Genomic DNA, 16,288 nt, shown 5'->3' with positions numbered 1-16,288 from the left:
TGCCTTTGAAAAAGGATTGTTTTATTTACAGTGACTTTCATCAGAATTACAATACAAATGATTTATAGACTGAGAGTCTCCATAGAGAGAATTCATTCCGAGCTTGAGGAGGGCTGCTGGAGGCTGTGTGTGTATCTGACAGTAGAGTGTGTGTGGCAGCTTTGGCTGAGGGAAAGTCCTTGGATGTATCTGCAGCCTCCTTTTCCTCCTCTTCCTCTTCTCTTCCTCGCCATTCGTTCTCCTGCTCAGTGACTCTCTCCTTTCTTTCCCACAACCTGCGTGGCAACAAAATAAAACCACCATCCATGAGTAAAACAAACACACCTAAACTAAAATCAATTCAGGTCACTGTGACTGGTCCATACCCTTTTGAAGTCATTCATATTGGTGGCCTGCACTGGAGTGCCTATGAATGTCAGGTAGTTGATTTTTGTCGTCTCCTCGTCTCCTTGGTTTGACTTGATAAACAACTGGTGAGAAAAAAAAGACACACTGTCAATAACATGAAATTAAATACCAATATGCAGAATTTTAAGGTAATACATAGCGCAAACTCATACAAAGAAAGCCATTTTGTCTCAAGCTTGTTCATGTTAACGTTTCAGCCATAATGCTGGTGATCTGGCCCTCACCGTAACACTCTGTACGTTCTGAAACTTGACGTAGCGCAGAGGAATCAACCCATCGTCTTTGTAGTCTTCCTCCGACAGATCCAGAGTCTGAGTGGCTTCACTCCGTTCAGCGTCATCGAAACCCATCGATCGAGGGAGATTGATGAACACCTTCACCACCTTAGGAGCTTGGGCTGATACAGAGAATGAAGGATAAATGAAGCCAGGGAGGAAAGGAGAGGGAAAGAAAGGTGAAAAGAGGGAGGGAGGGAGGGACAGAGGATGTTAGTTATTGGGGAACTGCAATTATTTTCATTGCAATATCTTCAGATGAGAGATACAGATTAATGACTGAAGTTAAGAGCAGCAGAAGAGAACTTACCAAAATCTGAAGACTGTAGCTTCATAGAGAAGAGCTTCACAGGCTGGTTGAAGGCGATAGTTATCAGCAACTGAGCAAGATATGAAACAGCAACATATTAGACAAGTTACCAAATTCAACTGATTAAATAGGCAAACAGAGAGTACGATCAACTAAAATAGGGCTGAAGAGTCTTTTAAGATTAGTTTTGTGACATTTTTGCTTTCATTTGACAGTTCACAGGAGGGAGAAACAGGAAATATGGGGAGACAGAGGGTTGATATATGACAATGGTCCTGGTTTGGATCCAAACCAGAGATGCTATGGTTACATGGTAGGCACTTAAGGCTGCATTCAGACCAACAACAGAAATGGTGATCAACATTTTTCACCATTTTCTGACATTTTATGGACCAAACAACCAATCAAATAATCAATAATGAAAATAATCGTTAATTGCAGGCCTACAACTAATAAAATCTGCCAGTGACAATAGTTATTACAGCTGCTAAAGGTTGTTAGAGTTAACAGCTCCTACCTGTTCATCACAGTCAGACTCCAGGTAGGAGGAGTCTTTGATTAAGCAGTTATCGAAGCCACAGTCGTCGCTCTCGTTGAGGCACTCGCAGCCGGCTTTGTTGACAAAAGGCATGAGGTCCATCTGAAAACAAACCAGACAAGACAAACTCAACCTCTGGGTCTATTTCAGCTTTTACTTAACTTACAAAATGTTGATGGCCAACCAAAACCTTCCCAATTGAGCAGTTTTTCTACAGAATGATGAAAGGTGTCTGGAGCATTGTCTACTCACGTATCCCTTTGGAATGTCGGAGTCCTCATTGTTTCCTGGGTCGTTCTCTGTGTGCTGTTTGATTTTCTCCTCCAGACCTGCAGCGTCCGCCCCCTGATACTGATCCACCCGAACCCTGTTCCTGAAGAACAAGAACGTCGGTGTTGCTGAGATGTTGTTGGCTGCTGCTGTCGCCTGAGAGAAAAAAAAGAGACGGATTGGTAAAACTTGCCTCTCATCCATCTACAAGTTTTCTTTAATAGTAACATCTGAGACCATAATCACTGAAACCTTGTCTAAAACTGACTGTTGGTCTAAAGTTATGCCGATTCTCCCTGCGTGCAGCTTTGTTTCTCATTCTCTACCAGCATCTGTCTGGTGACTTGTGTTCATTCTACATCTCTATATCAGCATGAAGATCAGTTTCTTTAGATTTGACTCAATCTGCAGTGCTTCACAAGACAGGAAATGAATGTCTTTGTCGCTGGTAAGTTGCGGAAATTGTGGACCAGTCACTGTTTCAGCAGCCAACCAGCTGTTTTATTTTCATCCCAAATGATAGCTGGTCCCTGGTTAAAATAGAGACTTCCTGCACAATTACAAATTAAGGGATTAAGTGCTGGGTATATTCTATATTTTTCTTGCTGTAAACAAATCACATGAAAAGACCAAAACATCAATGAATTGATCTACAAACAAGTAAGTCTGATATATTTCATTCCTCTCTGCTGTCCAAAAACTCTTAAACCCGTCAGTGAGCCTCACTGTTTCACTGGGTGACATGTTTCCTCATTACCATGAACACACACACGGTAGTTTGAATATTAAACTACATTTGTGTGCAGGTTTTATAGATTTACATCCTGAGTAGGAACCAGTGGGCTTGGAGATGAGAGCCACAGAGATGGACTAACACACTAGAAAAATTATCACCTCATAAACAATTTTCCAGTTAAACTTTGATCTTTGATTCATATCATATCGGGATTTTAATCTGATCAACCTTCTACTTTTGAATGTGGACCTTCAGTATTTGAAGCAAGTCAGATATAAGAATACAGACACAGAATGTGTCAGATACATATAACTGACGTTTCAAATATTATGCTGCTGCTCATCCATTGATCAACTTAGCCAAAATGTCATGAGATGATTGCTGATGAAATTATCTTTGGGGGATTCTGTGATGCTTCTCGTCCAACTTGTTTCGATTACACAGAAAGGGAGTGAAGGTTGTATTTTGTATTTGTACAGGGATGCCATTGGTTTGAATGGGTCAACACAAGTTATCTGACCTGACTTTGGCACTGGTCTGACATGATTTGAACAGTCATAAAATAATAATATAATATATGTTAATATCAATGCTACATCTGGGTTTTCAGAGAAAATGATTCAATAATATATTATTGTTTCATGTTTTCTCCAGTTGTGTTGGAGGGGTGAGTGTGCTGTAGGTGGAGGATCAGACATACCTGACAGACATGAACATCTACTTCAAGGAAGACGACCTGTGGGTACTTGTTACTCAACATGTTGAAAGCTGGAGCTATTCTAACGCAGGGCCGACACCTGTGGAGGCAAAGGAGAGTACGTTATTGATCTGCTCTGGTTTTCCATGTAGTGCTGGAAACACTCAATTAATCAAAAAGTGGATCAACAGAAAAGAAACTGACATCAATTTTAATACTCATTGAAATGTTTCCGTTATCTATCAAGTAAAAAGCTAAACTTTAGCTAGTTTAAGCTCCAAATGTCAGGATTCTCTGCTTATCCTTGTTTTATATTGTAGTAATAATTTGAGTAATAAATTAATCTGAATAATTTGGAGGTTTCTGCACTATTGGAGTGATTTATTACAAACTGGTCATTTCCCAAACAGTTCTGACTATGGCTCGACAGAAATCAACATATAACATAATTCAATATTTTAGATATCCCTTTTTTTTTAAAGGAATTGTGAACTGAGTGGGACATTTGAAAAATCAACTTGTCAGTGCTCTTTGGTGGACAGACTATGAAGACCCTGATTCTGATGACATCTCTCGTTACTTATCAGCTGACATGTTTGCTGATACAGATACAGACTGTCACATCTGTGACAAACTGATATGGACTCCAACGATTCATAGGTTCAAATCTTCAAAAACTCCTCGGGACCCAAAGCTGTACTTCGTGTCATCTTCTCTAGTATTACTTTATTTCTTCCTCACTCACAGCGGCAAAACCTGATAGTAAGCAGCTGCTGGAAGTATTAAAAGGACAAGTTCGCAATTTTTCAAGTCTGTCTCAAAACAATACTCAGGTGCTTAAATGAACATTGAAACATGTTTTTCTTGTTGTAATCATTGGCCTGTTCATACTGACTATTAGAAGATCCCTTCATAATTTACTTACAATGTAAGTGACGGGGGGCAAAATCCTCCTTCAGTGCAAAAATGCATTTAAAAGTTTATCTGAAGCTAATATGAAGCTTCAGTTGTCCAAATGAGTCAAATCAAGTAGATATCTTTCAACGTTACAGTCTTTTTAGTGCCAAAGTTCCTCTTTTTGTTACTATACTTCCACCACAGCTCAACAGGGAAACACTGTCTGAGGAAACATAAAGAGGGAATTTGATGCTAAAAAGACTGTAAATGTGTCAGATATCCACTTGATATGACTAACTCAGACTGCTGAAGCCTCATATAAGCTTTAGATCAAATTTCAAATGCATTTTTTGCACAAAATGACAGTGTGGACACACTGTGGATTTTGGATTCCATCACTTACATTGGAATTGTATTTGATGGGGATCTTTTAATAGCCAGTATGAACAGGAGGAATGATTACAGGGAGTAAAACCTCTTTCACCTGACTGTTGTTTTAAAACAGAATTGAAAAATTGTGAACCTGTCCTTTAATATTTACATTCCGCAGCTGATTACTATATACTGTGTATTACTAAATACATTTATGCTTCATTTAAATGCATAATTTTTAGATAAACGCCCATCACAGCTTAGCTGAGTTCACAGTGATATCTTGAAATTGTTTACTTCATCTGTCCAACTATCAGAATTCCAATTCATTTCAACTGGCATGGGGTGTTTATATTGCCAAAGAAAGTGTGAACTGAAAACAACAAAAAAAAAGGTACGTACATAGAATGAATATACATACAGATAAGTAAAAAATAACTCATAAAATAGAAAAAAGTAGATTATAATAACAATAAGTGAGAACTATATGAGCACTGCAACAAGTTTTTTGTGTTTTTTTAGTGGATGAATTTAAAGATATTTGTTCTGTAAGTACAGTCAACATATCTATGTACAGAAATCAACACAGGTGATTGACAGTTTAAGTGTGAAGACACAGACTGGCTGCTGTTTGGAGTAAAATATAGCAGATCTCTGTTTAACATTAAGTTGGTGGCAAAGTTGCTGCTTTTCCTGCTGATGATAACGAACTAGAGGTGATAGCTAACTCTCCCTTTAATAAACCAACATATGTTTAAATCTCAGCACCCCTCGACAGCCAAGTTACTGTAATAGTGCTATGTCATTGTAAGCAACAGAGCTAGTGCGCTAACGGTAGCATGCTAACCTAGTCTTCCTCGCAATGAAAGCAGCTCCAGTAAGATAACCGTTCTATTCAGCTCATGTCAGCTCCACAAAACAGTTAAACGACGAGCTCTGAATATTTCCCCCCGTCTTACATTAACAGAAGACATTAACGTGGTAGCCGCGCGGCCTCGGAGCCGGGTGGCGATCTTACCCGGCCATTGTGAACTTCACCACTGCGAGCCTGGAGCCGGCGGCCGCTAGCTCCGGCTGGAAGTCCGGGTCGCTCCCGATCACTTTAACACCGACCATGGTACAGTTTTGGGGCTGTGGTGTAAACTAGTTACCCAGTGATATTCAAGGCAGGAAACTGAACAACTTGATAAATAAAACGTGTTGTGTTTGCAGCTTTCTGTCACTAGCTGTCCTGTTTCTGATTCAGGATGTGGACTTCTCATTGGTCGACAGACAACCGGAAAGGTGGGGCTTGAAGTTTCATCTTCTTCTGAGGGTTTTTTTTTTTGGCAGTTTAGACGCTTCTAAGCCTTTTACTGCCCTCCATAGGATAAAGAATGGTTCACGATCAGTTTTATTGCCAAGTAGGATTTGTACATACAAGCAATTTATCTTGGTGTTCTTGTGGTGCATAACTGTCAAAAATTTACACAAAATTAAGTAGTCCTAAATAATATAAAAAGGAAATATTTTACAATAAAACATATGTAAAATATATTCTAGGTGAGAAGAGTTGCTAGGTTTAAATTTTAAATAGACCAGGAGTTAACAGTATATGCTGTGTGCAATTATTATTATTATTATTATTATTATTATTATTATTATTACTACCAATATTACCATCTTTAGATAAACCAAAAATCTCTTAAACAATACACTCCTTTCAGTATTGTATTTCCCACATTTTAGCAAAACATGCTAAAACTACATGAACTACCACTTTAGCATAACATGTTTTTCCTTGGCTAACAACAATAACATGGCTCTTAATTACATCCCCCCAAGTCTCTGAGCAACACATTACTTTTTTGATCAGAGCTTGAATGCAGAGGTAACGTCCTTGTCTTGTCTCATTTTCTCCTGCCTCTCTCTCATCTATTAATTAGTTAATTTTCTAATAAATGTGCTTTTTCTGTTCCCTCAACCTCAGCATGCCATGATGCCCAGGAACCCAGGATAAACTCACATCACAGTTCATCTTCCCAACTCTAACAGAACAGTGAAAATGTCATTAATAAGGTCCAGTTGAGCTTTGGATCTCCTGTGTCTACGTGTATTACTGTGATCTGCAGATCAAAGCAGAATGCCCATATAGCACTGGTGGTGTGCAGATTTTATTTGAAAGCATTGTTGTAATTAGTAATGCTTTTATATCTCTGGTTGAAATAAACAGGGCACTCCATCAATTTAGTCTTGCACTTTCATTTAAAAAAGATTTTAAAAAGAGTGCTAAAAATGAAAGCAGCAGAGGCAAAGATAATCTGAGTTTGTGCTGACTGATGACATCATAAGGCTATTTAGTAGACAGGGCTAGGAAGTACATGTCTCCTCAGTGCATCTAGGGACTAAACTGAGACTCACAGTGACTCACTGGGGGCTCTCAGAGGATCCACAGCAGCAGCAAAACAAAGTGACGATCAGAAACAACATTACAGGTCTGTGTTGACATGAGGTTTCACTCTAACATGTAAATGATGTTTCACTAGTTGTTGACCAGGATTCACTTTAGGTGGCACTGCAGGTCAGTAAATGGAGCAGAGTCCATGAGAACTGACCAAACATGTTGCTGGCAAGTAACAAAAATGAAATGTCACCAGATCAAGATGTAAAGACTCACATGAAAAGAAATCAGTCAGCTGGCTGCAGACAAATAATTGTGCTCATATATGACAATATATATATATACAACAGTGTACACATCATTCCTGTTTGCAGCTCACACTGAAAAAAATCAACCCTAAGGTACAACCACACATGCAGGATAAATCCTGATTTGACTGACAGGTCTTTTATTACAGAGACTAACAGTAGACAACAACTACATACAAGTTGCTAGTTATTAATGTTAATTGGGGCTTTTACTGTCATGATCAATTAATTGATTAGTTGTTTGGTCCATAAAATGTCAGAAAATTGTACATTTATGGTCAGTTAGATGTTTTCTGATTCACTAGTTTTATGTGTTTAAATTGCTCCCATACGTGAAGTGGTTTTAATGAAAGATAAAAAGGTATTAAGGTTAATATTAAGGGATTACGTCCCCACAGAGCACTATTGTTAATTCACTTTCATGTCAGCCTCTAACCTATATGAAATAATTAAAAAAGTCAAAAATAGGCCTTAGTAAAAACCACAAAATGACATGTTCGACAGCAACAGGAAGCACGCAGCAGCTCCTTTGTAAAAAAAAAATAAAACAAAACACCTGTTTTAATTAAGAATTCAATTACACACCTTTACCTGTACGTCATGTGACCAGAACACCAACGCGCCCACTTCCGCAGCTTCATAGTCCCTGAATGCCACGCCGTTGTTTTTAAGAGGCTATTTATTGTTGTTTTAAGCGTTTGGCGTGTCGGACCGGTCCGACGGGTTTGTGCGGGCAGAACAGGTGAGGCTGCGGGGGGAAGAAGGGCGGGGAGCCGCAGCCGGAGCTCTCTACAAGCAGGAAGAAGAGGAAAACATGGTGCGGTGACAAAACGCCCGGACACCGACTGAGGATTCAACAGGATTCACGTTTTTATATCAATCTACAAAGGACACAGAGTAAGTCCAGTTAAATATTTAAATGTACCTGTATGTGTTGGAGTGTTTTGCTCTGAGTTGTTGGGCTTAAATACACCGAGATCAGGTTCAGGGTTTTACCTGGGCGGCTGCTGCTCAACTCACCTTTCTTCTGAAGAGAGCCTATGCTGTTTTAGGGACTGAAAAGGTTCACTGTACAACTTGTGTTGTAGTTGCTGGTAATTTCACCCTCCTTTGGGTGCAGGCTCTGACTTTTTTAATATGACCTATAGTCATATAGTATTGTAGGGTTTTTGGATTTCCCGATTAAATCCTATCAGATCCGACAAAACCTCTTGGACTTCCTGTAAGGCTCAAAAGAAAAAGTCACTCTCTTGAACTTTGCAGACATTTTAAAGGAATATTATACACATAATTGATCATAGAGAAGAAAAATATACAATGACTGACTCTCTTAATCTCTCTCAATTGGTTTAAATGTAGTGAGGCTTTATATGACACATGGATTGAAAAACATGTTGCCAAAGTTGGGTTATCATTTCTAATAGTTTCTAATATTTTGTCCAACCTGTTCATAGGCTGTCAATAAAGAAGCAGTTGAATCAACACCTCTCTAAAACAGATTCAGACACAACTGAACATTTTAATGTTCAGTTGTGTGAACACGTGAACACAGCATTTATGGCAGCACTGTTGTATTTGACTACATTAGTTATAGCATGGCATACCTAATAAACTGGCAGCTGAGTGTACATATAAAAGTAGTGATATACAGTGATGAAACAACCAGCACCTGGTGGCAATAAAAAAGAGTCACAATCAGAAAAAGAATGACTAGTCTGTTTCTTATAACCCCCCCCCCCCCCCAAAAAAAAATTTTTGCTCTAAAATAACTCTTTGATAATCCTTTTCAAACTAAAATCTCACAGCTTCAGGATCATTTCTGATCATGCATCCTTGAGTAGAAAGTTTGAAGTTGTATTGAGCCTCTTTATTTCATTGGTGCCAAGTGAAGATGTTTTGAAAGATTTTAACGAGGTAATTGGACTTTGTGGGAAATCCATATTATACACTTATTATTATTATTATTATTATTATTATTATTATTATTATTATTATTATTATCATTATTATTATTGTTACAAGAGAGTATTTTTGAAATGTTACATGTCTGGAAGGAGTCTTTAACATTTGATAATCCAGGCTGTACATGAATCAAAGCAAACTACAGACCTTTTAATGCTGCCTTTTAGTCTACAAGAGGTAAATCTTTGATGGTAAAAGGAGAGATTTTGGGTGTAGTATCACTTTACCTTGTCACAACATGAATGTGTTAACAGAAAACAGAAGCCATTAAGACTTCAAGGTCTGCTCTCAAACAAATCGAAATGCCTGACTTTGCACTTGTTGAACCACTTTAACACTCTGAACACAGTCTCAGTTGTAGCTGGTGTTGTCTGAACACAGAGAGAGGTTGCTGGACACATGCGTCCAACCAGTCTGGCTGTTTTTCCATAAACAAGCAATGCGCCTCTTCTTCAGCAGACAAAGCAAGTTTCAGTCCTTTGATTAGGGAAATGTTAGTCTCTTATGGAAATGGTCAACCTTGGAGACACTGACAGAGAATTTGAATTGTGACTTGAGAGGGAAATGGATTAAAGGTTTAGCTAAGGTAAGGGCATTGTGGCAGCTGTCTTAGGTTTTCTGTATAATTCCCATATGGACAGTATGACTGGTTCAGTTCCTGGATCTGTTTGGGACTGAAGCTCTCTGTCAGCGTGTCAGTTTGGGTCGTTTCACATGATTTCCTGTCCTGCCCCTTGAAAACATAGCAGTCATCTTCTTCCTCCTCGCCTTTAGCTTGAGCATCACGTCCACCAACTATGGAGTAACGTGAAGATTAGATTGGACAGGATTTGTCAAATATTTCACATTAATGTATATATTAAGGGGGAATCTGTTGAACACAGTTGATGCGCCCCCCCCCCCCGGACCCCTAGGGGCCTCAAAAGCCCCAAATTCACTGTCAATTGCATTTTTTGGTTGTTAGAAATAATTGCAAATTTCATCAGGGGTTTGCACCGCTGCATCGTGACCTTATCATGTGGCTCTGCTCTTGTATAGGGTCCCTGTGTCAAAATCTAGGGGGCCAATAGAGGCCCAACAACACATTTTTGTTCTGGTGCCCTTTAGTAGGTTAATCTTGCAATGGTTGATGGGCAACAAAGAAGGGAATATATATTCAGCTGGAATATATTTGACGTTGCGCCCAATTTAAGGTGTTTTTTAAGGAGTTTGGCTTTCACCAATTTCAAATGAATGGACAAATGAGGGGATTTCTGGCTAGTTTAAGTTTTAAGGTTTTGAGGGATTCATTATGATTTTTTTTTTTAAAGAAATTTTTGTTTCATAATGAGTAGAGCGCGAGATATAAACTAAACAGAGACCCGAATTTCAACACATTGATCCACCTTTAATCCAGTCAAAATAACTTCTGTCAGACACATTTTTCACTTGACAAGCTTGAACCCTGCAGAGGTTCAAAGGCAAATGCCACAAATACAACACAGGCAAAGTAGGAGTCAAATACAATTTGACTACATAGGGACGATGTTAGTTTGAGTATTTGGAGATGGAGTAAGCCTGCATGATTTCACTGTGTAAGTGAAGTCTAAATGATGTCTGCTGTGGTGAAAAATAACGACTGTGAATTTAGACTCGGTGGAGAAAACTCCTAAACAAAGGAAAGTAGAAATCTAGAGACCATCCTCATCATCTACAAAAGAATCGAATCTTTAACTCTGGCAGTATTAATACCTTGCTCAGGGGCCCTGGCAGTGTGAGGTCACATGTTGTGTGCAGTTAGCATCTGTTGTCTCTGTGGACTGACTGTCAGTGAATGGATTTCATTACCTGGACTCCTGCTGTGAGTAAAATACTGAAGAATCTCAATTAGGTCTCGACTCATTATCCTTCATTAAGCTCCAATAACAGCGAACACACACACACACACACACACACGCATAGCATTTGAGTGAAGGTGACGATGCTTCTATATTTACTTGTACTGATTAGTAGATTCATTAATAAGTTGATTGGCATACAATTAAATGATTTTGATAATTGTTTATTCTATTTATCAAGCATATGTCCATATTCTCCATGTGAGGATTTGTGTTTTCTGTTAACCACAATGTAAGTTGATATTTCTGACATTATATAGGCTAACCAATTCACACATCACCTGCTGTGTTGTTAGTAAATACAAAATCAGTCCGTTAATAATCAGGATAGTATAAGATTAACATACTTAGTGTCAGTTTTTGTGCAAACTGAACATTTTAAATATGAGGTGTGTGTTGAGTGTTTATCTGTAACTTTCTAAAATAGTTTATTGGCACACGCTCTCACTGGTGATGATAATGGTATAGTATACAATATGTCTTACACAGCCTTAACAACAGCAGTGTCATATTTTATAATTACGTGACATACTCCTCAACTCACGTTCAGTTCACCCACATGAACATACTTATATATTTATGGAAAGTCCCTAAGATTCAGGAACAGGTGAAAAAAAGATTAATTATGATCCAGGATGTTCAATTTGAGTAAAAAATCATCTGTATGATGTTTAAGGTTTACCAGACGCAGTATTATTTGTAAGCAAAGTTCAGACCCTGATGTACTCATGCAGTGACCTCACTGAAATGAATGATGAGGATTTTTTTGGACACAGTTTTCATATCAAACTGAACACAGCCTGGTGCTTTTACACTTATTTACGTGTATATAATTGTTATCACTTAAAAAGCCATGACTGGTAGATGTCGGTAAATAAAAGAGGAGGGTGGTAGATAGTTTGTGGTTTGTTCTGCCGTGTGTGCAGAGTCACTGTATTAAGTGGGAATCCAGCAAAAAACAGGCATCCATTGTTCCTTTTTGTTTTTCGCCTGTTTATTACGCACACCGGCTCAAACAGATTCCCCTCAGGTGCTGCAGAAACCCGACTCTGCTTTAATCTGACTGATAATGCAGTGTCTGTTCTCGCCCAGACTGGACGGTCAGTCGCAGACACAAATACTTTAAATTCCCTCAACTGCAGTCCAGACAGACCTCCGTCACGTCAGGAACTAATCCTGATAATGAATAAGTAAAATATCTTTCATGGTTAAACTTAGACTTACCAGCTCTTGCTACAGTACCTGCTCACTCCAGGAAGTCTTAAATATTTCTAATCTAATCTAATCTAAAAAAAAAGTACCTCAAAGATTTTGATGAAATTTGGTTTGTCCAACATCCAAGAAATAACTGATTAGATTTGGTGGATCGCAACCCAGTAGATCAGTCTTGTGGCCATTTATAAAACAGGTTCAGTACAAAAATCTTTTTGTCCTGGACTGTACTGGTTCAACATAATTTGCTTAAATTTGTAAATTTCCTGCTACTTTTTTTCCATCTGCAAATGTCATCTTATCATTGGTACAGAGCATATTGAATTGAGTGTCTTTTTTTCTAATAACTCGATGACAAATTCTCTTATCCCTCTCTCTTATTCCCTGTTTGACGGGAATTGTCAGAACACACGAATTTCTCAGTTATCCCAACCAAAGTTTGCCACTGTTTCCTACAAAATTGCCTTTGGGGACCCTCTGGTGACTTTTATGTCTGTGAGCTTTTGTGGTCATGTACTGAAGATAAAGGCCTTCCCAAAACCTACATATACCACACATACCACCTGCTGTAGATAAATATCAGAAGCAATCCACTGTGTTGGTACTGGCTGTTTTTTCTGTAATGGCCATTCAATCTATTTGCATTCAATAACAATAAGGTAGTTTGTATTGTTATTGGAGGAGTCTGCAAGAGAGAGATTTACAGTAAACTTTAATGTTGGTATTCAAATTGACAGAAACATTCTTGCAAAATTTAATGTCATTTCATCTGTTGGTTAAATGAAATTTAAACTTATGGTCATACGTTTTTGTCACAGACCTGTCCCCTTAAAGTATCTACAATCAATATTTTTACAATAACAGTGTATCAAATGACAATGTGTTGTGCGTGGCTCGTAGTGATGAACCTACAGAGAATTATCAGCAGCTCTGCAGCTCTCCTTGGCTTTATAGTGAGTTTCAGCTCATGGTTTAGCTGTCCGGCTGCAACTTCACTGTTTTGGTTCACTCTTAGCATTCTGTAACATTTTTGGCTGCAGCAGGCAGCTGTTTTTCAAAGAAAAACTCTTAAAAACCCATTGTACACTACTTGCTCAGCACCAAACGACAAACTGACATGGTTAGCTGTAGACTAGCTGGTGAACATAGTGGAACAATTAGCAGTTAAAGTGCCAGATATTTCCCTCAGGAGTTGGTAGAGAGCAAAAACAGCTAAAAGAGAGTGAATATTGGGCTTACTTTCATTAGGTGGACAGAAAAACGACTCCAAATGAATGATAGCGTTGCTCTGTAACTATCAGAAGTATAAGTAGGCAAATGTTTGCTAACAGGTTCAACTTATCAACTTAAACGGTGTTGATATGTCAGTGTTGTGCTCACAATTTGTTCCCACTGCTCCCAAGTAGTCCAAAAATCAAAATGAAAACTCTTTCTTCCTCCTCTTTAAAAGAATTATAAAAAGATAAACCTCATCAAAGAACTCAAAATACATTCTCAGTCAATTTGTCAGAGCTCTAGAGCCTGAAACTGTAGGAGTTAGTTACATAGGGAAAAAAAGAAATGAACACCTACAGATCAATGATGTGGTTTTCAGTGTTTTGTTCACAAGTAGAGAAAGAAAGTCTCCTTGCTTTTTGTTTCATTTTTCTAAATCCTCCTCCTCAACCCAGCTGTCTGAGCAAGAGCTGACCCCCTCCCCTCTCAGGTTTCACTGTCGTTGCTCAGGTACGTATGCTCTCCTCTGTCCTACTCCGTGAACCCCTCCCCCCTCCCCCCTCCTCCCTCTTTGTTGTTGCTATAGTGACACCCATGGGCAGACACCAAAACCTGTTTTCTGACACGGGCAATCAACACATTGCTATTGCTGCTGAGCCTCCAATTGGTTGTTTTTTTGGCGGAGCAGCGAGTATTGAGGAGGAAAATGGATGAATTTCTTCTTTTTGATGAGGCTGTTTCCAGGCTTGGTTGATGTCAACGTGTTTTTTCTTCATCTGAAAGTGGAAAAATATATTTATTTATGTAGTTTGTTTATGCTCATGTTGCCTGATGAGAAGTGAACTGATGTCTGTCAACAGGTCATGTGTCTATTAGGCAGTGTTGCAAAAATTGCAATTAATTTACCACTTCAATTGAAAACTTAGACAGTCTTTCCTCTTTTAATATCCTCAGTTCACTTGAGGCTGCAGTTTCTTTTGTCTATTATTGTTTACTGCTAATAACAGTGCTTCTCAAATGTATTCTTTCATTGCAAAGCATGAGAAAATATCCATCATCCCCCACTCCTGTGTATACAGAATTGATTTTTATCAAACATTTAATAATTTTAGGGAAACAGCTAGACAATAAGCCAAGCTGAAATTCAATAAAATAACTTTATTTAAAATATCAACTGCTTCTTTTCATGCATGTTTCTCTGGACATGCCATTAATAGATGTCTTCATATTTTAGATTTGACTGATGTTTTTGTTCAATTTCGTTTGCTATTCTCCCTCAATACACGGAAATAACAAAGGACAAAACATTTTATCTACTGTAGATCCTTAAATCTTGATAAGCAGTGGGTTGGTATGTCTGGGTTGGTATAACTGGCACAACAGTGGTTTTCACAGGTTTTTTTTTCTTTCAGTTGATGTTTCCTCTGTAGCACCTACAACATGCGGAGTCCTTCAGGGTTCAGTTTTAGGACCATTACTGTTTTTTCTATATGTGCGTCTCCTTGGCTACACTATGTAAAAAATGGTGTTGCATTGAATTGTTACATTCACATATGCGGTTATATCTCCCTGTAAAGCCCAATAATCTTTCTGACCTGTCCTACCTGGTATGTCTAGCAGCTGTGAGAGAATGGATTTCTGCAAACTTCCTACAACTGAAGAGCCTCTGTTTCTTCAGAATTAATGCTTGGTCCAGAATTTCTGTGTGCACAGATGGAGCAGTATCTTGGTGCTTTTTCTACGTGTGTAGGTATATTCTTTTAATTCGGCCTACAGTTGGCAGATGTTAACTGTAGTGACTTGAAGCGGTGTTTCCTGTCACCGCTTCATAATAAAAGCCCCTAAAGCAGGTTGCAGTTGGGAAACTTTTAATATCAAGCAGCTGCAAGATGTTTTGGGGATGTATTGTCAGTAGATGAACGTTGTGATGGATTAATGTTCCGGCAGCACAGCAAAAGAGAGAGCAAATCAGAAAACGGTGATACTGCTGTCTGTTAACTGAAGGTCTAAATAGAAACCTAAAAGTGAATCTAAACTCTAAACAGCAGCTTCTCTGGTACACAGGAGCTCTGAAACTTCGAAAAGAATGCAGTTTTCTCCCTAGACAACTGCATCATCCAATTAATGACTAATCTTAAGCGATTGGGGTGTGACGATACAAAGCATCTAATAATTGCGATGAAGAAAGATGGGACACAATGTCTTGTTGTGTATTGAGGCATGCAGCATGAAGGTCTTAGGTTTCTAGTTAGTCCACTGCAAAAATGATAGGCACTTTCGACTTTCGTCTGTTTCACAGTCAAGGAAGAAGTTATATTAATAGCGTGCATGCCTTCTGTGATGACAGGTTTCTAAAGTAGTGTGCGGGCATGACTCAGGGCTTTTGTGCTTTTGTTGTATATTCCTTTGGTGTGGCATGTTTTTTACCTTGATAATGATGGCAGTTTGGATGACAAAAGACACACTTTGTAGTAACATTTATCTCTTTATGAAGATATTTAATCTTTTTTCCATCTTGACTCAAACTGAAAATCCTGACAGAAACCCTTTTAAAAACACTCCTTCTGGACTCCTGTCAAGACAACTACTGTTAGTATTGGAAATTTGGATAGGTTCTTTCTTTGGGAAGAAACTTAGTTTTGTGCTTTTTTTAAAGTTCATTTTTCTGTCAAAAATATGTTTCAAAGACAGTTAATTTCCATCTGAACTGTCATCAAGAATAATCAAACCAAAAACACAGGAAAGCATCATTTGTGGTTTTTAATGTTGTAGAATTATACCTTTAATACTTATTTAAATTACCTACTGAGAGTTGACTTATTTGATTGAGT

The 16,288-nt window shown here is 38.4% G+C and overlaps 2 protein-coding genes across 2 annotated transcripts in view; one reads left to right on the top strand and one right to left on the bottom strand.

Annotated features, from left to right (window-relative positions):
* txnl1 (thioredoxin-like 1) lies at positions 1 to 5,778 on the bottom strand. Its single transcript, XM_044333773.1, has 8 exons — positions 5,522 to 5,778; positions 3,238 to 3,334; positions 1,784 to 1,957; positions 1,511 to 1,633; positions 994 to 1,063; positions 633 to 805; positions 366 to 470; positions 1 to 275 (listed from the first exon to the last, which is right to left on the bottom strand). Exons 1-8 carry the CDS (start codon positions 5,617 to 5,619, stop codon positions 246 to 248), a joined length of 870 nt encoding a protein of 289 aa, XP_044189708.1. The 5' UTR covers positions 5,620 to 5,778; the 3' UTR covers positions 1 to 245.
* Positions 5,779 to 7,777: 1,999 nt separating this feature from the next.
* atp8b1 (ATPase phospholipid transporting 8B1) overlaps positions 7,778 to 16,288 on the top strand; it is a 37,754-nt gene continuing 29,243 nt past the window's right edge. The window contains exon 1 of the mRNA XM_044333772.1: positions 7,778 to 8,088. The gene's annotated coding sequence lies outside the window, so the exon portion shown is untranslated. The remainder of the gene's footprint in view (positions 8,089 to 16,288) is intronic.

The sequence above is a fragment of the Thunnus albacares genome, chromosome 18, assembly GCF_914725855.1.
Source record: "Thunnus albacares chromosome 18, fThuAlb1.1, whole genome shotgun sequence".
NCBI lineage: Eukaryota > Metazoa > Chordata > Actinopteri > Scombriformes > Scombridae > Thunnus > Thunnus albacares.
Note: the sequence above shows the minus strand (reverse complement) of the source record. Positions and strands in the feature narration are given on the sequence as shown.